General features: G+C 41.6%; 1 protein-coding gene across 1 annotated transcript in view; it reads left to right on the forward strand.

The window, feature by feature from the left end:
- The first annotated feature begins 217 nt into the window (after positions 1-217).
- The window catches only part of spred1 (sprouty related EVH1 domain containing 1), a 34,324-nt gene continuing 9,595 nt past the window's right edge, over positions 218-24,946 (forward strand). Inside the window, exons 1-4 of the mRNA XM_023277348.3 lie at positions 218-1,145; positions 13,615-13,885; positions 18,737-18,905; positions 23,158-23,204. Coding sequence (XP_023133116.1) covers positions 1,114-1,145; positions 13,615-13,885; positions 18,737-18,905; positions 23,158-23,204 — 519 coding nt within the window. The 5' untranslated portion in view covers positions 218-1,113. The remainder of the gene's footprint in view (positions 1,146-13,614; positions 13,886-18,736; positions 18,906-23,157; positions 23,205-24,946) is intronic.

Raw genomic sequence — 24,946 nt, forward strand, 5'->3', positions numbered from 1 at the left:
CAGGATTTTTTTTTTAAAAGTGGCTCGATAGCATTAAATCTGCTTAGTGAAAGACATAATAAGAAATTGTTAATGGCTGAGTGTGTGTGTGTGTGTGTGTGTCAGCCCAAGTCCTTCCTCCAGATTATTTTCTACTTTGCGTGCTATCACACAGACGCTTCCCTCTTGTATCAATGCGTGATTGAAGGGAAACTTCTTTTGGGAAGTGCGGGGACTACTTTAGGTCAACTTTGGAGAGAACCCGTCCAAATTCACAGAATTCGGCGGCAAAGGAGCACAGTTTAGCACCACATGCGCTATTAGTTTTCTGAACATAACAAACTACGCGCTGGGTGAGCTTATTTCACCGCAGGAGGGTTGTGTTTTTACTACGTCGCGGAAGGATCTAATTTTCTCTAGCGAGGGTCGACACATCCGCCCAGTTTTCCGATGTTTCATTCCCCCCGAGTTGAAAATGGAGTTCGATTAAAGCAGATGTCCACCAACTTCTCAAGGAAATTTCAAGTCCGTAAGCTTTTACTTCACTCGTCGGTATTAATATTGAAAACAGCTGAAGCCTTTTTTTGGCTTTTGGATGCCTTTGCTGCAAATTACTCGGACACGTTGACGGAGCAACGCTGCACAGCGCTTTTTCAAGTGTTGTCCTGGACCTGAAGTTGGCGAATGGATGCTCGACAGCCAGCCATAAATAACCTGCCAAACGATACAGTCTACGGCAATTTCTACAATTTTTGAGGATCTATACTCATTTTTTTTTCTTTGCAAAAGCGGGGATCTGTGTTTGTCGACGAGGATGATGCCGATGGCCCATTTGTTGTGGTCGGATTTTACTTCCAGGGAGGATAAAATGAATCAACGGTTGTCATTCCTCCTCGCGATTTAACATTAGTCCCAGGCAGCAGAGCTAACGTTAAGCTAGCTTCACTTTGTTTTTTTTCCCCCCACAGGGACGCTTTAGTCAGGCATGCCCCCTTGTACAACGTTTACTTACTATCCAAAATAGGGGGGTAATTTCTGCATGTGAGGGAAAATGGTGATATTCGTGGTATTTTGTCCCGCCGTCACTGCGTCGTCGATGCTATTGCTAGGATTTGGATCCCCGTGAGGAAAAAAATGAGTGAAGATTCAACAAATCCAAACAACGAGTGAGTGCTGTTTACCATTATATATTTCCACCTTTTGAGCAGACATTTCAGCAATAACTATCCGTGTATCTGTTTATTAGCATACGCTTTACACGCTGAGCAACCACAGCTCCCAATGACATTTCTAACCGTGCAACGCTGATATTTCATCATCTCGCTTTAATATCAACAATAAGGCTAGTTTTGGTTTGGATGCGTTTGTAGGCAAATTAATATGCTTCTGTTATAAGATTAGAAAGAGCACTGTTTGAGAGGCGTGAACATATAGTAGAAAATAACCTCCCTCTTTGTATATTTGCTCTTAGAATACAGCTATCTAACATATAAGCTGCGAGAATTTATTTTAGACTACGGTGTGCTAATGTTTGCCTGTGTATGATTCAGTTGGGTGGGAAATTACATGCCCTGGATGTTTATTAATCTGTAGATTGGCAGTTATATGTGACTCGGACTGGACACTTAGACAGTCTAAATATAATTTTATATGCATGCCTGTTCGGTACATCATGATCAGATAGCGCATTATATTGACAACCCAGTTCTGTGTGTAACTGCTGTCCGCCATGATTTCGGAACATAATCATCGATTAAAATCTACACATTCATGTTTGTATTCCAGTCTGGGCCCGTCTTTAATGAAAGCTCTTCGTGCTTATTGCGGCATTGAAAAGCCGAAGATGCCATTTTTTTTCTCAATCACGCTCATTTACATATCACAATCTCCATTCATAAAAAAAAAACCGCTTAAAAACGGCGTCGCATTCACGCCCGGATCCCCACAACGTGCGGGCACCGATTATATTGTGTGCAAGTTGTGCTTTTGTGTACGTCGCGTCCGTTTCCAGTCGCGTTTTGGTATTGTTTTAATGGGCTGATCCCTTGTGTGCGCTTGTTGACAGTCAGTGAGAAATATCTGCTTCGGGAGGTGCTGCGGTCACATGATCCCCTCCATTCATAAAGTACCTGCCTGCCCATTCACAGCACTGTACACTGTTTCGCATTGCACCGACGATCACACAATGATTTTCTGTATTTGCCGCACAATACATCGCATGTAGGCGCATGTGCTCGACTATTGACTGTTTGTTTTACATAAGCGTGCAGTTTAACCGCCGTTTCCGCGCCATCTCGGAGGATTTTCTTTGATAATGTATTTGTCACAGAGGAAGTCATATGCCTCCTTTCAGCCATTTACAGTGTCATGCTTTAATGTTCGAAACACACCCATATTTTTCCCCATTCCATCTATGTCTCCTTTGTGAGGTTGATTGATTGAATGCATGAAGGTTTTGTCCTTGAACTACACATTTGTTTTTTATGTAACATATGCTATGGAGTTCTTTTAAATTACAATTAAAACCAATCACACACATACTGTTCATCTTTGGCTGTAGGTCTTGATTGAGCTTAAATTGTGTACTAACATGCTTAACGATAAAACCTCTCATTTGTCAGTTTTTTGTCATGTTAACCTACAGAGAAAGAAATTACTCTTAAAATCAAAGCGTTCCTCAATTTGATGTGGATCCCTGCAATAACCTCAGGGACTCCTCAAGGCCCCCAAAGCCCCACTTTGGGAGCTACTGCCAAAGGCTACATATCATCACTGGTGTGTAAGCTACAGTATATGCTGGGTTTGTTCCACACTGGCAGCAGCTAAGATGGCGAAGTGATCCAAACATTGTTGCTATGATTCCACCACCTTTCTGGCTGTTGTATGATTCATAGTAATGGAGCAAACAGAATACTGAGCATAGCCGAAGCCATTTATTTTTTGCTGAAGAGAGTCTCTTTATTATGCTTTTTATAATCACACATATATTCATATATTTTTTTAAGCATTAGGGATAATAATCTGCTTTTACAGCAGTGTGTCCTCTTTTACACCATGACACTCTCCTCTCCTCCATTGATAAGATAAATTTGTGTCTTTGATTAGTAACTTGCTAGAGCCTAAAAAAAAATCTGCCTTTTCTATAGTACATAGAAAGTGTGTGTGTAAATCCTGGTTTCCTAACCATGTACAACCATAATTAAGGAGAAAAAACATGTTTGTCCTCTTGTAGCTTACATTTAAACGTTTAATTTGAAAATCTCCCAAAAAATTTGTAACGAGACAGCCCTGAAGTGGTTTTGTCTGAATGATAGGTGGTAAGCCAAGCTGGTGTACACACAGCACACCCTTTGCTGAGAACATGTTACTTGGCCTTGGTGCAACGATGTTCACAAGGCTGAAATGACAAGAACGCACAGAAAGCCTTGTGAGATTTTGGTTTTCCGTCTTGTCTGGGTTGTGTGCTGGTGTGGCGTGATGTAAGGCTAATGTGAATCCTGTAGACGAGAACCATGGTCATGCTGGGAGAAGTGGAAGATTTGCAGAAGATTTATGAAAGAATGTGCAAGCAGTGTCTGTTTGAATGCCACATTTATCTAAGATATTTAACTCAATCAAGCAAACAGCAAGTTGAGATGTACTGCGTGTATATCCTTTATTTGTGTACTGTACTTTTAACATAGGTAGCATGAAAATAGTGTGTTCTTATTTACACCTTAAATCTCCTGTTTTGTTGATTTGTGTGACAACTCACAACTCAAATGGCTTTTGTTTGGTTTCAGAAAAATGACTGCCATTAGATAACTAGAGGTTCCTCTTTGTCCTCTCTCAATTTTTAAATATCAAACAGGTGTTCATGTAGATTTTAGTCATTCAAGGCCCACAGTTTGATTTTGCTAAAATTATTCAGGCCCTCATCCATTTTTATCAGCAAAGGTCAGTTGCCTCATTGTTTTAGATTCCCGTAGCACTGTGGTATTGTCTGTTGCCAGTCAGGTGATCCTCTGTGATTCCTCTCTCTGTGTCCTCTTCCTATCTGTGTGATTGATTTGACAGCTCAGCGTTTTATCTGCCAATGTGGGTGTCGTGATCTTATCACCTGTGGGCTGTTTTGCACACCCATTCCTGTTGCGGAGCTTTCCAAACACATTCCTCCTAAACAGCCCCCATCATGTCCTGAAACGACAAAGGGAGACAGCTACTTCAGCTGTTAGGGCTAGTGCTTTATGGCCTGGGTAACTGCCTATATCCTGTGGCCCTTATGTTAAGCTAAATAATTTCCTGGACCTTTTTATAGATAGTATTATTTGGGGTTACTGCCAGTTGTTGGATATGACCTCCATGAACCTTAAGCTTTACTAGCTGGCCTAGTCTGAGCTAAAGGAACATCTTACCTTTGAAAAAGTCTGCTGAGCTGAACATATGTTTGGTTTTGCTTCTGTATTATTTTGGGGAAGTGTTAGTTGTTACTTGAGTGGTTTACAGAGACGACTGTATGAATTTCTCAAAACGTGTGAGGGCACTTGCAACTGCATTTTACATTATTGGTTGCTACACGTCTTCTAATTTTTTATTTAGATTTTGGTGTACGTCTAAGATATGTGCATATTATCCGAATTACAATCTCTTTGTATTAAATTTCATTCAGTTTTTCTCTATTTCAACTTATTTACTGAGGTTGAAATGTTAGGTAGTCCTGTAAGTTATATTTCATTGCAGGTTATTTGTATCCCATTGTCTGCTTATTTTATTTTAGGCTGTTTTAATGTTTGTGTCATTAATGACAATGATCCTCTGTATAATCAGAGGGCTTGGACTGTCTGTAAATGAGACAAGCCAACAAGCCTCACATAGTGGTGGACTGTTCCATTCCCATGGCCAGATTTGGGCCCGGATTCTGTGTATTTTAAACCTGAGCCACTTCCCTCTTATGATTTTCATTTCCTCTTCAAGTATTTTAGGAGCATGCATAAACTGGCGAAAATGTCAGCAATGTATTTAGAGCATATTTCAAACCAATTGTCATGTTTTTAAGACAAAGACCTAATGTGGATCCATACTGCGTACGTAGACTCTTAAGCCAACAGTAAACTTACAGTTTTTTTTTCTTCTGCTTCCATCACAACATCCATATAAGAGGCTTTGTCTTCATTTCTTTGTCAAGGAGGGCCTCTGATGTTCACAGACCATATCTTAATGCTTGTAAGAAGTGCTTTTCGCACCAAGTGTCCGAATTGGGGATTTTGTTTTCACTTGTGCTGCATGTGGGAGCATGAAGGCTGGGCCTTGTTGTGAGCTCTATGCTGCAGCTGGGCTAAGATGGTTCTTTCCTGTGAGGCCACAGACATAAAAGGGCACAGATGTAAATCCTAAACCTTGTGTCTTTGATTGAGTTTCCAAACGCTTTGAAAACAGGAAGGGGTTTCTGCATGTGCGTCTGTGCACACACTCAAGTGTTTATTTCTCTGGAAACATTTGGCATGTGTATGTGTTTCAGGGAAAGATAGGGCTGGATCCTAGATGAGGAAATTTAAGCAAACGTAACATGTTATCAAATAATTTACTTTATGAGTCAAGTTTTCAAATACAATTAAAATCGGACGCCTGTAAGAACATGCATTTAGATCTGGTCTGTAAAATTTTTATCACATTTTGTCCTCTCTAAAATGGCTATATTCAGAACTTGCAACAGACTTTTATTGGTTGGGAAAAATGATTCTTGATTTCTCAATTTCCAAAAGAGGGATTCAGTGGAAAGCTACCTACAGGAGAATGTAATTGATTTTCAAGGTGGCCTAATAGTTTGGTTTCCGACATTTATGGTGATGATAGTGTTATGGTATCCCCAACAACCGACCATGTTGTGATGGTTTACTACTTGTCATAGCAGTTTCTCTTAACATCCATGGACCATCCTGGTTTGGTGGTTTATCCTTCCCGAGTTGCTCCTGAGATGCATTGATGGTTTCTCCCACAGTTAGACGGCTGCCTTGTCCCCTCAGCTTCCTGTTTCCCCCTCAGTTTCAGAGTAGCTATGAGGAGTAGATGCTGGGTCCCTGGGGACTACTCTTACATCAAAGCAGACCAGAGACGCCGCAGCAGTCGAAATTTGTGGTTCCTCTGTTTTTTTCTTTTTTTTTTTTTTTAATGGCAAGCGCAAGGTTTTAATTTTCCAAATGCTTGTGGTTCAAATTAAGATCATCTCAATATGTGGCTTTGATTGATGTTTGAGAATAGTTTTTTGGCATTTGATACGCATATGGAATTCTTTTGATTTATAGTACCACAGCACAGCGGCACCTAGAACATTGCTGTTGGGGTTGCAGGCCCAATCCAATAATGGAGGGGTTGGTTTTAAAATCAGTGTTAGAAATGCTGTCTAAGTGAGCAGTCGTGACATTCGTGTACTGCGTAGGTCTATGTATGATTTTGGCTATAGCCTAATATGACCCACTAACTGCTGTCTGTGACAGATACCACCAGACATGACTATGATCAGTTAATTTGTTGTCATAATAGGTAGCATTTCTGTAAAAAGATGGTGGTACATTTGAAGTCAAGATTCGCTGTGTGGTGCAGCAGCAGAGTAGGCTTGTTCTGTTTTTTTTTTTTCCTGAGTCAGTTGGTAGCTAAGCTGAATGTTCTTGTGAGGGAGATGACTCACCAGCAGCCTGAGGTGTTGAGAGGAGATAGGGCAAATTTCTCTTTCGCTTCTCTTTCTATAGACAGTGTATTAGTTTTCACTGCAGCTAATGTAAGCAGGCTTGTGATGCTGGCTTGATGTTGCTCAAGGCATTGTCCCATTATTATTTCAGTTTTATTAATGGCTAACGGATAGCCCCTTTCAAAGTATTTTGCTCTGACCTTATGTCATAATTTGCTCTGCATCCATGTTAGGCCATGTTGGTGTTTGTTTTGGGTATGTCTGTGCCCTTGAGTTTGCCTTGGGTTATTTAGGGGATTTGAACCGTGGCTAATTGACTAGCTAGTTTGCAGCGTTCAGATTAGATGCACTGCTGGAATCGACGGCCGAGTCCCAGATTGCATGTTATTTATTTCTTCAATGAGGCATGATCACAGTGAAAGAACGTGCACTACTTTATCCTCTTATAACTTTAGCTCAGAGTTACAATTAATTAATTTCTTTTTTTATTGTTTGGTTTAGACTGAAATATTTTTGGTTGATGAAAATCATTTTTTCATCACTGACTGCATTTAAGTATAGCATACTTTTATGCTTTATTATATGTACTCATGTATATCTTTGGCTAGATTCAGCTGTATTAAATACATAAAGGCATATTATATTTTAGATCAGGCTGAATCTGCTCAGGATATGTAAAAATATCACATTTTATCTATGGTAACAATTGTTGAAGACAGCCATACACTTTAATAAGTAAAGCGAATAAGTCACACCCAGAGTTGCTTTTCACGCCGTCTTCTGTGGCCCACCCTCCTTCCTTGTGATTGCTTTCCTTTCTGAGGATAATCTATCGAATCGGATTGGGATAAGTAGCTTGTGTTTATTTTCCCAGTGATACTTTAATGATTTTCCCCCTCTCAAAAGTCCTACTAGCCAAAGTGGTCTAGTGGAGCTTGACCGAGCTTGACAGCCTTCCTCCGGTTTTGATATAGGAGAGAGATGGTGAGGAAAAGGGACGATGGAAAAAAGAGGTGGTGGTGGTGGGGGGGTTTTCTCCCCTTTTCTGATGCTAATGAAAGGAGGAATGGTTTTCCAGCTTTTAGCTTGCAGAGTGTGTCTCCCCTGCAGCATGCTCCGCTGCCTGGACATTGTGGGAGGACAAAACTCCAGGCCCGGGATCCAATAACGTGAAATTTCAGCAGAGAAGCGGCCATTGTGTAGAGAGAGGCAGCCAGGGAGGGGTTGGGTGGAAGGGGGAGACAGAGTGGAGGAAAGGGAGGGTGACTTGGCGAGCACCCAGGGCTCAGGCCACATCCTTTCTCTCTCCCCTCTCCTCCTGCTCTCCCTCTCTTCCTTCTCCTTTCCCTTCCTCTCCCCCTCCTATCTTTTTCTCAGTGCCCCCCTCATTCCTCTCCACCACTCCCCATTGGGGTGGGAAGCTCAGGCCTAAGACAGGAGCAAAGCATGATGGCATGCTGGAACCCAGTGAGCCATAGGCCAGAGCAGCAGACAAACGGCCACTTTGTCCACTCTGGAAATGGTTGTCCCAGGATCCCCCTTCTCCACCACACACTGGAGCAGCCGGCCTCAAGGCCCAGGCCTGCCTGGTCTGCACGTGCTCCCCGATCACGCCTCTTCTCTTCTCTTCTCTTCTCTTCTCTTCTCTTCTCTTCTCTTCTCTTCTCTTCTCTTCTCTTCTCTTCTCTTCTCTTCTCTTCTCTTCTCTTCTCTTCTCTTCTCTTCTCTTCTCTTCTCTTCTCGGGGTATTGTAGTAAAATTGTTTACAAATATGTGTACTGCATTTCAGTTTACACATGCTTTCACATATTTGAGAGCAAAATCTAAATGTGTAGTGTGATACGAAAATGTGAAAATGAATCTACAAATGGGTTTTCAGATTTGTACTCGGATCTGTAAATCTGTACACAAGTCTTTAAATGGGAATTAGATTTATAGTAGATGGTCTTTTTTGATAGGATTCTATTCTATTGATCATGAGTGACAGCTTCAAGTCAGGCATATCTGAGGTGGATATAAGGAATTATTTGTTTGTTGTAGTCGTAACCACTACTCTCAGTCATTATTTTTTATGTGCAAACACATGTAAAAGTCTTAATGTTCCCACTCACATTTGCAGTTTCTTTTACACATTCACAAATCTGAATACATTTTCAAAATTGCATTATACATCTACAGATTTATTTACACATTGACAAAATTCATGCCCACACAGACAAATTACACGTGCTACACACATACAGGTTTAAATGCAGTTTCACAACTCTCCATGTGTATTTTCATATAATATTGCTACAATACTCTTCTATTTGTACAATTAGTTTCAAGTGGAAGCTGAATTCTAATTTTAGTAATGGTGTTTTGTTTCCGCTTTGCTCTACATGATACTAAATCTCTGATTCTGTATTTTCTACATTCTAGAAAAGATTATAAACGTCGTTTATGTGGACAGAAAAAGCATGGCTTCTTCCTCAGATATCGGTGGTGGGAGTTGTTGATTGTCACCTTAGTCTCCACCCTGTTCCTATCCACAGCCGCCACCCTCTCCCCCACAGTCCTCTGTTACACTCTCACCCCCTCCCTCTGTTTTTCTCTCCTGCTTCAGTCGGAAATGAAGTCAGTCATCCAGCAGAATAACTTGGAATATTTGGAATTGGGGGCTCCTTTCTTTCTGCTCCCCCGCCCTCTTCCCCTGCAGGCCCAGGCCAGCTGATCTGCTTCCGCTCTCAATTGTGTGTCCAGTCGACTGTGTGCTCCCAGCAAGGGGCTTGGAGGCCAGCCTTTGTCTCCACCATCCCACTCTGAACTTTGTGTGTGTGTGTGTGTGTGTGTGTGTGTGTGTGTGTGTGTGTGTGTGTGTGTGTGTGTGTGTGTGTGTGTGTGTGTGTGTGTGTGTGTGTGTGTGTGTGTGTGTGTGTGTGTGTGTGTGTGTGTGTGTGTGTTTACATATGTGTTTGTGTGTGTGTGCATGCGCACATGCGCAGTGGGATATCTTTTGGACCCCTGGTTGTCCTTAAAAAAGTAACCATTTTAATTATGAGGGAAAAAGAAGGAAGAGGAACGAATGGAACTATTTAATTTCTCTGTTGTGAAGGTTTTGTCAGATGGCTCTAATACTTGATGGTTGAGTTGAGATTAGTTCTTGATCTGCAAGTTTTTGATATGTACTGTAGAGATTTGAATTGAGTTACTGCATAAATAAGTATCATTTGTTGTTTTAGGTGTGTCTGTGGTTTTTAAAACAACATTGTCAATAGTGTTTTAGGCCGGATGCAAACATGCACATATGCATACTCCATTTAACTTCCTCTCTGGGCCTAGCCCCCCTCCCTGTGAGTGTCATGGTTGCTGGCATGTGTGTGATGGTAGGTCTGAAGGGTCAGGCCCTGGTCATTGTGCCCTGGTCATGGCTGAGCGACACCACCGCCTGCCTTCTGTTCACCCCAGGGACCCCTGTCTGACTGACAGCCCCTTCTGCACCCATCACCCGCATCCTTTATTGGGGGCCATAGAGGGGTATAACAGCAACAACATTTTCCTCCTTTACTGCCTGCTATACTGCTCAAAAACAATTTTTTTTCCTGGTGCGGCAGAGGTTCTCATGCACTACTTCTGCGGCCCTGCTGTTACAAGATGTAACCAGAAAGGGTGTTTCTGTGAGGTTGCAAGGGGGAAGTTAGCTGTGGTTGTGTCAGTCTCCTGCGACCAGTTACTGTTCGAATAACCTGAGGCTGCACATTAGAAAGAAAACTGACAATTGTGCTATGAGGACATTTAGGTTCACAAAAGAGTCACATTGTTGGTAATTAGACAAAAATATGTGGCTGTTCTTGTCCAGCCTTGTACTTTTATTTTTTTTGCTTACCCGTATTTGTTTGATTGGCAGAATGTTTGCTTATTTTTGGAACGGCTGAATCAGTAAGTGGCTGTAAAATCACAGCATAATCTTTGAAGTGTCCTTGGAATTGTGATGATTATAATAGGAAAGTAAAAGTCTTCCAATGTTGTCCATTTTTATGCACCCTGATTGGCAAAGCTTGCTGAGAATATAGACAGACTGGCACAGCATCAATTTCCAACAGGCAGAAGTGTGCACAGCTCTACCAAATTAAATACCACCAAAGGATTTGATAGCCATTCAGTCAGACTAAAGGATTGTTTGGTTGTATTGATTTGTGAATAATTATGGGAATGTCAAAAAGAGAACAGATAATAAGGACATAAAGTGTATTTAATAAATTATGGGAAGATATATAGTTCTTAACTTGCCATTAGGTAAACCCATAATAGTACAGATGTGTCTAATAGGAGAAGGATGCCAAACTGTATTGCTTGGATTTAATGCAGTAGCAGCAGCAAAACTAACTCTGCGTTGTGATATACAACTTTCTAAAAAAGGATGTAAACAGTCATTGAATGCAGATTTCAAATCAGCTCATGTCGTTGTAATTGTACTATAACAATAAAAATGTACTAGAAAACCAGCTAGGCTTGAGTAGCTAACTAAAATGTAATTTTCCTAGTTACATTTCAAAAAGATTTATTTGGTTAAAAATGTTTGGATTTGTTAGCTTATTTTAGCAGTTCTTCTACATCCAGCAGGTATAGAGCCAACATCATCCTTAATTAGCAATTTTTCTGGTTACCGGCAAAATACAAGTCCAATATTCACTTTTCTTTTACCTCATTCGGAGGGAAATGCCTGGCTTTTTAGCTGCTAAGCACTACCTTATAATCACTAGTAAGTCACTAACTGTATCTGTCCACGATATTGTATTTGTCACGATTCGTCACTTCGTATAACTCCTTTTACATTGCCATATTGTTTTTTTATAATGTTTTTGACACAGCATTACAAAAATGTTGTTTATTAGCGCCAAAAGGCCTTCTGTTAATCATTCTGAGTTAGCTGCAAGCAAGAGGGGAAGGTAGCATATGTTAGTTGTTACGAATAAAAAAAACCCCAGTATTTTCATGTTTTGATGAAAATGCGCATACGTTTGAATTTAGTTAAGTATTCAATCTTGTATTTTTGAGCATGTCTGAAGAGCCTAGTATTGAGTGTGTGGTTTTCAAAAAGCCAATCTGGTTTGTAGGTCAGTTTATTTTTGACTGACTCATTTATATCTATTTATCAACCCTTTGAGGAAGCTTTGGTCAACTATTACCAGGTGCCAGGATTTGAATGGCTTCCCAAAAAGACAAAGATATCCTCAGATTTAATGCTCACTGGCTCTGAGATTAATTACTAACCAATAACCTAGACACTGAGATTTGCCAAGGGTGTGGAAGGCAGCAGACCAAAGGTTACCCTTATGTAGCTGGCCAAGAGGAGAGGCAGTAAGGGGGAGGAAGCAGCTATTCTCCTTTTGGATCAAGAGCCTCAGGTTACTATTTTGTATAGTACATGTTATTGTTAGTGACATTTCTTTCCCCCAGTCACTGCTTCAGATTTGGCCACAGGTTGAGAAGACATTCTTTAGAAACATTTCAGACTCTGTGACATCACCTTCATTGGTCAATGCAGACGACGGCCACAGAGCAATGTGTCACAGGGAGACATCCGGCAGTCACATTCTTAAGTTCTTCTGCCCATTTCTGTCAGCTCTCTGATCTTTCCAAGTCTTTAATATGTTACCAGCAGTTTGTGCAAAACGCTGCCCTCAGCAAGCCCTGACCTTTGTCATTTCCGGTGGCCCAGTGCAGTGTTATCTAATCAGGGAAACATCTGACTCCAAGTAGAGAGAAAAGGAGAGGATTAAATGAGAGACAGATTTAGAATTACGGTGTGTCATAAATAGTTATTGGAATTATAATTTGTAATAAATAGTAAGTATAGTGATCTTTGTTATGTGATATTTTATTGATACCCTTACATAGTGTAATGAGTTTAAGTTCTGATTTGTGTCAAATGTGTGTATATAATTTTTTTGTCCTTACACTCTGAGACCGTTTGATATTTCAATGATGGCACATGCGTTTGTTGTCATTTTATGTAAAAAAAAAAAAAACAACAACAAAAGAACACTTAAAAATCTGAAGCTCTGTGCAGTTTTGTACAAACTACGTCATGTTAGCTGTCCATAAACTCACTAAAACCGAATAATCCACTGAAAGAGAAAGCAAATAATTTACCCTATGCTTCAAAAAAAAAAAATAAAAACACACTTCACCTTTTTTTCCCTTTCAGTTACATAGATAATGTTAGGTATTACAAATGACTGACTTATAGTGTTTACCCTATGATTCAAAGGACAGTCCACGATGTGAGCTGGAGCCTCCGTCATGTGCTGTGTAGTTTAAAACCACCTGCTTTAGGGGAAAGGTTGGAAATCTGCGGTGATCAGAGACTGAACTTGGCCCCATGGTCAGTCACCCTCTGGCTGGGTTTATACATGCACTGACAGTTTCAGGCAGCTAATAGTCTGTTATAGCATGTCCCTAAAACCAAAATATGCAATCTCCGACCTTACTTTTTCAGTCTTTCTGTTGTTATAGCTGCTTGTAGGCTAGCTTGTTTCTGTAGTCTTTGCCTCCACAAAGATTTCCCTCTAGTTTAAAAGTAGTTCTAGTTTGATGTGCTATGTTTTGAACTCTGTTTACACATGCAAATTGTTGAACAAATGTGATATTGTAGTAATTGTGAACCTATCTCCTCCCTTTACCTTGTTTGTATAGTTTGATCTTCACTACACTTTTACTAACCATTTTGTGTATTCTGTATGTACTGTATTACAACTCGTTTATCCTGAAGTTCAACTGTGTTATGTGGGCTCACATTTCATGTAGGCTGAGGCTACATAGTTCTCATTATGCTTTTGTAGTCCAGGTTATGTACTCAGATCCTGAAAGACAAAAATGTAAATATGATGGTTACTGCGGATTCTGTTCACTAACAACATTATTTCTCTTTTATCCTTCTCTCCTTATTCCTTCCTTCCTCTTTGTTTTCCTCCGTTTTTCCTCCACAGTGACAGTTATGCGCGTGTGAGAGCAGTGGTCATGACTCGGGATGACTCCAGTGGTGGGTGGCTTGCCCTGGGGGGTGGAGGCCTTAGCTGTGTCACCGTTTATAAGGTCAGCCGGGCGGAGGACAGCAGCAGCACCCACAGTGGAGGCAGCGGAGGAAGCAGCGGCAACCTCAGCCCCTGTAGCCCCACCCCCAGTCCCAGTCCCACCCCCAGTCCCAGTCCTACTGCTGTGGAGTTCCACATCAAGGGCGAAAGGCTCAAAGACAAACTGGTAAGGGAACCTCGAGCCCATATATGGGAGTCCTGTTATGTGCTACTCTGCATAAATTAATAATAATACTGGATGTATTACCAGCTGCTTGTTGCACTGACTATCTCTATTGAGCTGTTCCTTTTTATGCCCATATACAAACCAGAAATGCTGCGTTCTCTTGAATGAGATCACCATGAGCCCTGCTTTCGTGGTCTCACTCACACACACTCACACTCACACAGGAAGTGGTTGTTTGGCTTTCCTCCATAGCGCAGGTATCTGAAAATAGGAGCAAACTGCGTGATGCTGTGATGCATGATGACATCATCAGGGAGAAGGGCACATTACTCAAGAGAAGAGAATGTGGGATGAGGGATGTGGGAAACAGACAAAGAGCATGGAAGGGACTTGCAGGATGGACTAGGGGCAGGAAATTCACACTCACTCTGGTTTTCCATGAGTACACAAGTATTTGACTACCTATTCATAAGCATTTCCTCTTCTTCTTTAAAGTGTGCTATAAAGACTGTATGTGTCAGTAAACAACATTAGGAAAATGTATTCCTGGTTAACCTGGTATGAAAGTAAAAAATCCTAAGCATGTTTGTGTGTGCAGCACGCTATAGTTAATATGATAAAACTGAAAATAGGTAGTGTCCTGTGTCTATTGGTATTTAGACATACCAATAGACACAGGACACTGAGTATACGTAGTTGTTTCTGATAAACGGTTAAACAAATAAGAACATTTAAAATAACATGTATGCAGTAAAATTAGGATCTAGCTACAAAAACATTGTATAGTATGGCTTGCTCTGTCAGTTACTTTCATGATATATTTATATGCAGATTACTTCTTAAGTTTTAATCAGAATATGTCAATACCCAACAAAAAGTTCCAGAGCCAAGGTGACATATTCCTATTTCTGTTTTTTTCTTGCTTAAAATCTATACTTAATTATTACTTTAAAAAATGACTAATTAGGTTTTTGTCAATCAGTTGATCAATGAAGCCACTAAAGCCCTGAGCGCAATGTCTTTTAGATCATTATCATACTCAAACTGTATTGCAACCTTTTTTCCCCACCTCTTTACACACAGTGCATATCGGTTTTGGATGCAGTCGTGGCTGTAGCTACAAAATATAGTAATATGATGCTTTCAATGATTAATGGTTATTAAACTTGTTGGCTGATTTAATTCAACAAAATAAAGATTGGTATAAAATCTCATTTATAAGCAGCAGCAATGGCTTGTAAATAATTGGAAATTGTTATTTTTGTAAATGTAACAGTGGAACATGTTTAGTTCAGGCATTACTAATTTCTAACCATTGACATGTTAAATAGGTTCTTGCTCTATACACCTGCACCCTGCCTAGTATCCACATGAAAACACAGAACCTACAAATGTATGTCTTTGTCAATTTCTTCACAAAGAAAGTACCAATGAGGCTCCACAAGATCCAGTCATACATTATGGCTCTAATCTGTAGGGCTTTCGGTATAGTTGCTGGAAAGCTCATGACCCTCTTGTCCCACTTCATTCTGTGGTCTAGATGTGAAACAGATCCAGTAGATGCACTGGGATAATCCTGTGTCTGTGGTAATGAGAGTGTAAATCTATTTGTGTGAGAATGAGAAGTGTCTGTCACATGCGAGAAGACAGAGGAGGCCACCATGATGCACAGAATTTGGTGGTTCCTGACGATACAACATTAGAGGCTTGTTACAGCAAGGCGTCTAAATCACCCTTTTTTTTTAAAAATCTTCTTTGACGGAACACATTTTATGTGTGTTTTGTGTTTACGGCGTGTTTGTGTTTTGTGCGTTGCTATCCAAGCATGTGTGTGGCACAGGAAAGGGTGTGACGGGAATGCTGTTGTTCAGACAGGGTATAGACATGGTTCAGAGACCCCAGCAACTGTTCTGGGATGTGGTAAAACACCCCTATCACTGCCAGAGTCCCCAGCCACCACAACAAACACCCAGCCATATGTAGGTCTGTCGAGATGCCACCCAGTGCCAGGGTGTCGGCATCAACCGCAGGGCTACCGACAGTCTGAGGGCATCAGAAGAAGAAACAGAGTGATGAGTCCAAGAAAACAACAGCAACAAACAAAACCGCATAAGAATATTTTAGCCATAGTCAGGAAAGACCCATGGCAATGTCAGCACTTGTTACCACTGTATTTTTCTTAACAACAACATCAGTGTTTTGATTTCAGAAGTAAATGAAAGACTGTAATTATACTGTATGAATGGAAAGAGGCCTCGGGAAGAGCTCGTTGAGTGTTTGATTTATTTTGGTATGTCTAAAATGCAGAAAAGATAAATGGTCTACCACGTTTTGTTATATAAATGTATACATATATTTGTCTTGTCAAAGGATACAAGTCCAGTGCTTTTATTCATCTGGATACAGACATAATTGAAAAAAACAAAACAAAACTGTGACATCTTACATTCTTGACAGGAACCTGCGCTATACAGAGGAAAAGAGATCAGAGATGCAGTTATTTTGAAATCAAAAAAGGCACAGTTTTGGCTGTTCCAAATTAGTTGATTGGGATGCATGAGATATGAGAGGAATGAGGGGAGAGTAATGTGTAGTCAAAGCGCAGGAAATGGAGGTGGAGCCAGAAAGATGGGAGACGGAAGAAGAGAGGTGGAGGGGATCTGTCTATAAGCGCAGTGATGCGGCACAGAGTGTACTGGTGATGACTCAGCTGGCTCTCCATATAGCTACCAATCACTTTCCTTCTTTCCCCCTCCCTCCTCTCACACTCTCTCTCTCCCTCTCATTCTCTGACTCTCTTAAAACTACAGATCTAATTGGTTGCTGATTACTTACCATACTGTCTCTCGGATTATGACAAATCTCCAGCTAAGCTCCCTGCCACTCCACCTCTCTTCCTGTTGTTCGTAGTCTGCCACTCCCTCTGATTGATACAGCTGTGAAAGTGGTGTAGTCCAGGCTCACTAGAAATAGCTCTGCCTTCGGGCTAGGGCCTGTTTGATACAATTTGCCTCTACTGTTGGCGTTATCATTTGATTGTTTTGGCTTTGTTTTGGCTAGCAAATATGCTTAACTACTTTTGTTTTTTGGATGAGGTGGAAAAGCTGTTTATCAATTTCAATACATCCTACTAAATCTTCAAATCTCAGTATTTATGTATCAATGCTTACCCTTCTTCGTGTTGCATTTTTTCATGCAGTGGCTTCTCTTATATCCTCAAAACAAACATGCATTCCAAGGCAATTAAGAGGATAACATATTCTTTTATTTCACGCATTTTTGTTGAAAAATCCTGAAATGACTCAGGTTGTCATTACAATTTTTAAAGCCAAAGCATTGTTGTATGCTATGTGGCCTGATGTCTTTCACCTGGTTTCTTGCGCGTGTTCCTCCATTCTTCCTCTCATACTATGTCTTCACTGCTCTTTGCATGTCTCACCTCCATCTGTCTTTGTCCCTCTCCTCCTTTATCTCCTGCCTATGCTCCTTTTCTGTCTCTCTTTCTGTCAGAGTGGCTCCTCCTCCTCCTCCTCTCTTTTCTCTGAGCACATTGTGGAATGCGGTGTTAAGTATCATCCTTCCATGCAACGGTGATACTTCCTCCTCTGTTGGCCTTGCTGCGTGCTCACCTTACCTGCTCCGGCTCCATTCAGTCTCGCCTCCACAGTCACCCCCAGAGGCACAGTGGACCCCTCCTCCTCCTTCTCCTCCTCCCTTCCTTGCCACCCCATCCTCTCACATCCATCCCTCTCTTCTTCCCTCCCTTCATCCACTGGCTCTGGGTAAACACACAGGCTTAACCCTTGCCCTTCCTTTTCTTGTTGGAGGCATGTATGCAACAGTGACATGAGGACAGATACTGTGGGCTACGTTACGGCACACTTGCATTGAACGTACGAAGCAACTCACACAGACAGAATGAAATGTAGACCTGTGTACTCCCCCTCCGACACACGCGTATCACATATCATCAACCTCTTGTACAGCTGCCACATATCAGCCTCCTAAAGTGAGCATGTTGACTGTTGTCCAGATCCAGGGGGAACTGTGCCATCTGCTTTCAGCCATCGAGAATTGTTTGTGTGACTGTTATCTTCCGACAAGGCATTTGCACCGCGAAGATGCACGGTGTAGCACTTGGGTCATTGAGCTTTTCATCACACCAGCTCCTGTGCTCGCGCGTTCTCTCACGCAGACCACCATGCACACGCTCACGCATTCACACCCCATTAAGCCACCTCTCGTGCACGTCAATAAAAACCTCAAAGACTGTAATGGCTGTCTCTCATTTCATTTAATCTGCCTAGAGGAAGGCCGGGAGGCGGCCCAGTAGCCCTGATTAATAATAGGCTTTGGAAACACAGGCTCTCTCTGCCATACACTTGGGCTTCCTGGCTCCAAAACACCTCCACACACCCACACCCTCCTGCCACCGCTGCTCTTCAAGTTTAACATCATCTGTAATGAAAACCCCACCATTTAGAATGTGTTTTACAAATTATCCCTAAAAGTACGTGAAATTATTGGGTTTAGGGTGACATTTTTTTTCAGTTTCTATTTTAGAAACTCTGGAGTTACCGTATGTGTAGTTCGAGATGCAGAAATCTTCTCTCATACTCTCCTTTTTTTTGCCTTGTGTTGGATTGATTGAATGTGACGCATTAAAACGGCTTAGAGAGTTAGATGAAGGATTTATATGTGTGTTCCCCAGCGAGTTTCATCCTCAAACCCATTTAAACCACACCGTTTAAAGTCTGCATCCAGTTTGTATACTGATATGGAGTGCAAATATGCTTCGTTTTACTCAGACTGTATGTGTGTGTGCGTGTGTGTGTGCGTGTATGTTTTTAGGTGGTACTGGAATGTGTTCTGCAGAAAGACCTAGTCTACAACAAAGTCAACCCCATCTTCCACCACTGGAGGATCAATGACAAGAAGTTTGGACTGACCTTCCAGAGTCCTGCTGACGCCCGCGCCTTTGACCGGGGCATACGCCGGGCCATTGAGGACATCCACCAAGGTGGGTGTGTTGCCATGGTGTCTGCCTGTGTGTGTTTTGGGTGTTTAAAGCAGGTCAAACCAGATAACAGTAGCAACGAAGCAGAACATGCGTTAACTTACAAATCAATCAGCCAGCACTGACTATTGTTTCCTTATCCGAAAAATCAGTGCAACCCTGAGTATTTTTGTTGACTACCCTCACCGCCTTCTACCCTCTCAAACTAATCAGCAAAACATCAGGTTTGTTTGGAACTGCCTCCAACAGTTTGCACTATAGTATGTGTATTGGCAGCCATTCAACACAGGTAAAATAATATGGGTGTGTGTATGAATGCTTTCTACTGGTGGGCTTCTACAGCCTTTCTTCCTGCTTGTTTATCTTTGGCTCGTAATGGCTGACCTGGCATCTGTTCTAGGAGAGATGTGTAGCGTTGATTAGCGTTGATGACTCCCCTACCACTGCTACCTGCTCACTCACCCAAGCATGACCCCTCCTGTGTTATCTTATCAGTCCCAGCTGCCCAGATAAGCTTGCCACTTCCTGTAGAGACTGGCAGTGCAACGCTGTGCCCAGACAACGGGTGATATAGGACATGAGACGTTGGTAGGAGCATGAGGAGAAACACATAGAATGGATGGCAACCTGAGATAGGGGCTGAGCTTTAGTCCGAAGAAACTTGACCACCAGGTTTTGTACTTTTTGTACTTTCCACAGTCTTGGTAGGTAGGTTTGAGGACTGGCTAGACTAGTCTAAAAAAAAGGCTGGCTTTGGTGTGGCTGTGTACGGTGTGGCATTTCTAATTTTTTTTAAGAGCTAAGCTAGATATTAGTCTGGTGTGAAGTTGAGTCTCTTACTTGAGTTGGCAGCTTTGGGTCCTGATAAGCATTATTTTTCTGTACAGTGCCAGAGGTTGCAAAGTCATCCAATTAGTAGGAGAATCGCCAACTCAGCAATCTGCCACCCAGCCCCGTGTTACACAAGAGGCTGGCTGGCTGGGGAGCTATAATCTCCTTAACTCTCTAGACCTGGGAACCCTGGGGAGCATAGAGGAGGTACAGCAGAACATATCATAAAAGCTTATCACTGCTGGGCATCAGTCGCTTCTTGCCCACAACCATTTATCTGAGATTTGAACTTCCTGGGCAGAAGTCCACATAGTGTCTGGGTAAAAGGTAATCATGGGAAATTGCAGGGCAGGATTTGCAAAATGCTTTTCCTCTGAATGTTGAAGAAGCAAGAGAACAAAGACAAATGAAAACTATAAACTTAACACTAATTTATAACAATGTTATATTGAAGGTAATTTCAATCAACGTGTTTGCCTATGTCTTTTTAATATATTAATACATGAATCGACAGTTTCCTGTTGTGGGGATTTTCCACCATGGATATGCCACCTTTCACAATTTTTTGACATTTTACAGACCCATCAAGAAAAACATTGTCAGTATAATTGAAAAGAAAGCTAATAGGTAGTGCTAGCTCACATAACAGGGTGTTTTGGAAAGAAGTTTGAACATCTCTAGTAGCACGGCATTGTGATTATACACCTTCACCTCAGACTGTACGGTTTTGGTCTCCAGGTAAAGAATTCTACTCTTTGTGTGAATGTCAGTTACAGCAGGTGATAGTGGATTTCAACTCCCTAGAGCCAGCCCTTCTCTCTCTCTCTTTCTCTATCTTCTCTCTCTCTCTGTCTCTTTCCACTCATGTCTTCTCCTCCCTCTGTTGTCTTCTTTCTTCTGGTATCTTCTGTGTTCTGCCAGTGTTGTGTAATACTCATCTCTTCTCTCATCTCACCCTGACCAGTCGAGGCAGACAGTCGCCCACCCTGAGTCTGGTAGCGTCTGAGGTTTCTTCCTGTTAAAAGGCACTTTTTCCTCCCCACTGTCACCAAGTGCTTGCTCAAGGGGGGAATTGTTGGGTTTCTCTCTATAATATTGTACGGTCTTGACCTTACTATATAAAGTGCCCTGAGATGACTTGTGCTATGATTTGGCGCTATATAAATAAAATTGAACTGAATTGAATTGAATTAATGCCTCTCCTCGGCACAGGCAGGCGAGTTCTTTTGTATTCCTGTTGCATCGTTCTGCTGCTGGACTGGTGCGTGAATGTGTGTGGGGAGAGAAGAGGCAGCAAGAGAGAATATGTTTTGCCTGTGTGTATGTGTGCGCACGTGTGTGTATCAGTCTTGCAGTCCTCTGTTGCCATGGCAACGCCGGGCACATGGCTCAGGCAGCTTCGTGGCCCAGCACTGCCAGAGTCGTGCTGCAGGAGGCCTCTTTCTCTCAGTTGTGGAGAAATGCATACACACACATATACACAAACACCTTTCTCCGTGTGATTCAGAGACAGACAGACAGACTGATGGACAGACTGTGTCTAACACAAGCCCAGTGAATTCTTCTGTCCTCTCTGACAGAGACAGCGTTACCATGTATCGCTGTATTCTCTCTCTGAATGCAGAGAGGAAGACTGACGCCTCAGTGCTTCAAATGAAGCCTCAGTGATCCTAATTAGAAGAACCAAAGTATAAAAAGAACCTCTTGATGCCCCAGGTACAAACAGTTTCCCCCTCATCCCAGTGGAAATAGTTCTATCCCTGTTTTCTGCAGCATTGCCTCAAGAATTTTTTCTTCCATCAATTTTCTTTAACATTGTTTTGAATATAATGGCCGCTGCTACTTTCGTCAGAGATGCTGTAGTGTTGTGTGTTACCTGAAGCTGGCTAAAACTACAGTATTAGTTTAGGTTTAGTTTAGTAAGTAGTATTTTATTTAAAGTTTGACCTTGTGTGCAAATGTAATTAGACGTGCTATAGTATAACATGTATCATTCTGCCCTGAGCCAGTATCCTTTATGTAATTAAACATGTCGAAATCCAATTTATTCTCAAACCATTCACCTAAACTGTCACTTAGTAGCAGCCAGCATTGCTGTTAAACTTGAAGCACATGCTAGTATATGTCTGCTGTTTCTAGAGGAAAAAAGCTGATAGCTAACTGGTGGTTTATTATCTTAAATTTTGATGATTTTATTTGCTTTTGTTCTTGGACTTCATTACATCTCCAACCACATGTAACAAAATTACATAAATAGTGAGACCAACAATACAAGAAAACAAAAAGAATTACTATGTCACAAGTTACATTGGTATTGCTTACTGTTTCAGAATAGTTTGACTGTCATTACCATCCGGCTTGGTAAAATTTGTTTCAAAGACTACACTGAGACCACAGAGTTCTGACATCTGCACTAGTTTTTACTCAGTCTTTTGAAAATCAGATATAAATATCAATAGTTATTGTGCGGTACAATCTCACCCTGCAGAGAGGTCTTTTTTTTTAACCAACAAATTCATTCTAACCAGATATTGACTGAATTCAAATTGCTGACATATTTGAACACTATAAAGTAACAGTACATACATTACATATAAAAACTAAATCTGATACATTAGTACTACTTCTGGGTAGGTTTTTCATTGAGGTAACCATCTCATAAACGTTAGTGTTGTGAATATGAACATTTTCACCTTGCTTTATGAAAACTTCATTTCATATAAAAATATTAGTAAAATTAGTGTCTGTCTTCAGGTAATGACATCAACAGAGCTCACTTTAGTCTGTGTAGTAAGAAAAAGCCTTACCATGGTCAGCCTGATACCTGAAACATAAGCTCTGGCTACAGCATCAGTACGCTAGGTGTTTTGGATGCAGAAATGGCACATGGCATGTTAGCCGAGGTCGGGGTTACATTATTCTAGGCATGCATATTTCATTAACTTCTGTGTGCCCCACTAACACAAAGCAGCTTTCATTTCCCCATTAGGCGACCGGCAGAGGGAAGCAGAAGTCTTGACCTATTCTGGCCTGACAAGAATCAGCCTTGTAAATCTCAGACATGCTTAGCAGTGGAGATGGCATCCGTTGATAGTGAAGTAGTTTTGAAAAATAGAAGCTGAGGTTTAAAATCAGAATTTTTTTTGTTGGTTACATGCATTTGTGCAAGGAAGTTGACTAATGTACTGGTTACTGGGGTTCTATGCGTTTTTTGCCCTCTAGTGGTTAAGTTAAGTAAACAAGTCTTTCCAATCTTTGGGCAATCAAATTTATTTGTCCAAGACCCTAAGATACTGCAATGTGTATGTGCTATTATACCGGTTTCATAATGTATAAAACCAAGTATGCCTGTCTTGGTCTGGGTGCATAAACAATAAAGACAGTCCTAAAATCTTTTCTCATTTATGTCCCCCCTCTCTTTCAGGTTGTCGGCCTTTTGGAGAAGGGGATGCTCCTGACGATGGACTACCGGTGAGTGAGAGCAGAGCATTTCTGGATAGCAAATGTAGTATGAACAAAATGTGTGTGTGTATACCGGCGGGACATGTTTGTCTTGCTGACTTCGTGGAGTGAGGTTTCCTCTGTTTTCTTCCTCACTTTTAAAGAGCAGGCACGTCATAGCTAGAACTTAAACCATGTGCTTGAGGCTTGATGCGTCTCTGCCAGGTGCTGACAACTGCCTTTGTTTTCTAACGGTTGTTCTTAGAGATTTACAGGTGTTTAACCAGTGCCAGCCAGACCCTGAGGTGAAGCTGGGTGCTGGCCAGCAAATGTGATAGAGCAAGCATAGCTATCTATATGAACCTAACCTAGTAGCTGTCAGTCTTCTTAGGATTGATGTTGATATAATACCGCCTCAGGAGCTGATTGGTAACGGGTGGATTCGTGTACATTGTGATTTTGATGTTCTCTAACCTGAGGAAACATACTTCATGAGAGAGGCCTTGTGACCATCTTTCTCTTTCAAAACAGCACAGATTCTCCTAGGTATAATTGTGTGCATTTTTGAAGGTACTTAGCAAGTTGTTCTAAATAACTGTACATGTAGGCTGTCTCAGTTTCTTCTGTTTGACAACTTTCCATCTCTTGTAGGACTCCTTGTTTCTCTTACCTCTGAAGATAGATCTTTATTCCTTTAGCTACATGTTTGGGGTTGTTGTCTTATGCTGCAGAATAAATTCTGGACAAGCTGACACCTCCCTGCTAATAGGGTTAGGAGCCGGGCATTTGGCAGGGTTTTGACTGTCAATGTGCTGTTAAGAATGTTGTGTTCTCTTTAAGAGAGAAAGGCAGCAGTTATATAGTTCAAACCAACACACCCATGTTAATTTGTTTTAGATATGAGGACTTTTACAGGAAAGCCAGTCACCTGTTCTACTTATGATGGCAAAGTAGGTGAAAAGGCACCTCAGTGAAAGGAGGGGCTGCAATGCACACTTAGTGACATGAAATATATAAAGCAAATCCAACCTAACAGACTTGCATTAAAGGCTACCTTGATGAAACACGTGTGCTGCTTCAACTGGTGTTTCTAGTTTTTGCTGACTCTGTTAATCGAAAATGCCCCACCAGTACAACACGCTGTCCATATGAGCTTATTTTTGACATCATAAAGCACCCCATGTGACAATAGTTTCTAGCTCCAAGTTCATTGCACTTCCCAGAGGCTTGTCATTATGTCTGACCTGCCTGGTTTCTGACACCCTGGATGATCTGGACTAGAAGAGCAGCCGAAGAAGGCTGTTCCTGTGGCGAAGTTCCTCTTTAAGGAATCAGCCCGAACATACAGGAAATCCAATGGCACCACTGTTGCTAGGCAGCAGGGGGGTGGGGGGGTGCAGTCAGAGAGGCGTAGAAGGGGGTGTTCACAAGGTTCAGTGAGCCACCGAGGGTGTCACCATGGTGATTTGGCATCCGAATGTTGCGGTCGGAGACCTGGGCTACAGAGAAAGAGAATTGAACCAGAGGCAAGTGCTGCAGCTCGACAACCAGCAAATACCACCACACAACAAGGTGTAACATTAGCTGAGCTGCTCGATGGTTCATCATGAAGCCACACCACGGTGTGTACAGACGAATAGTGCTTACAAAAAAACAAATTGTTCAGATCAGGCCTTTGGTGTTTGCTATTGGTTGGGTCTTTGGAAGCAGCATATCTACCTGTAATAGTTGTGACCTGACATACCAGAGTCGCATCAGTGTGGGAGGTCATC

Source organism: Amphiprion ocellaris, chromosome 20 (genome assembly GCF_022539595.1).
Source record: "Amphiprion ocellaris isolate individual 3 ecotype Okinawa chromosome 20, ASM2253959v1, whole genome shotgun sequence".
In the NCBI taxonomy this organism is placed as follows: Eukaryota; Metazoa; Chordata; class Actinopteri; family Pomacentridae; genus Amphiprion; species Amphiprion ocellaris.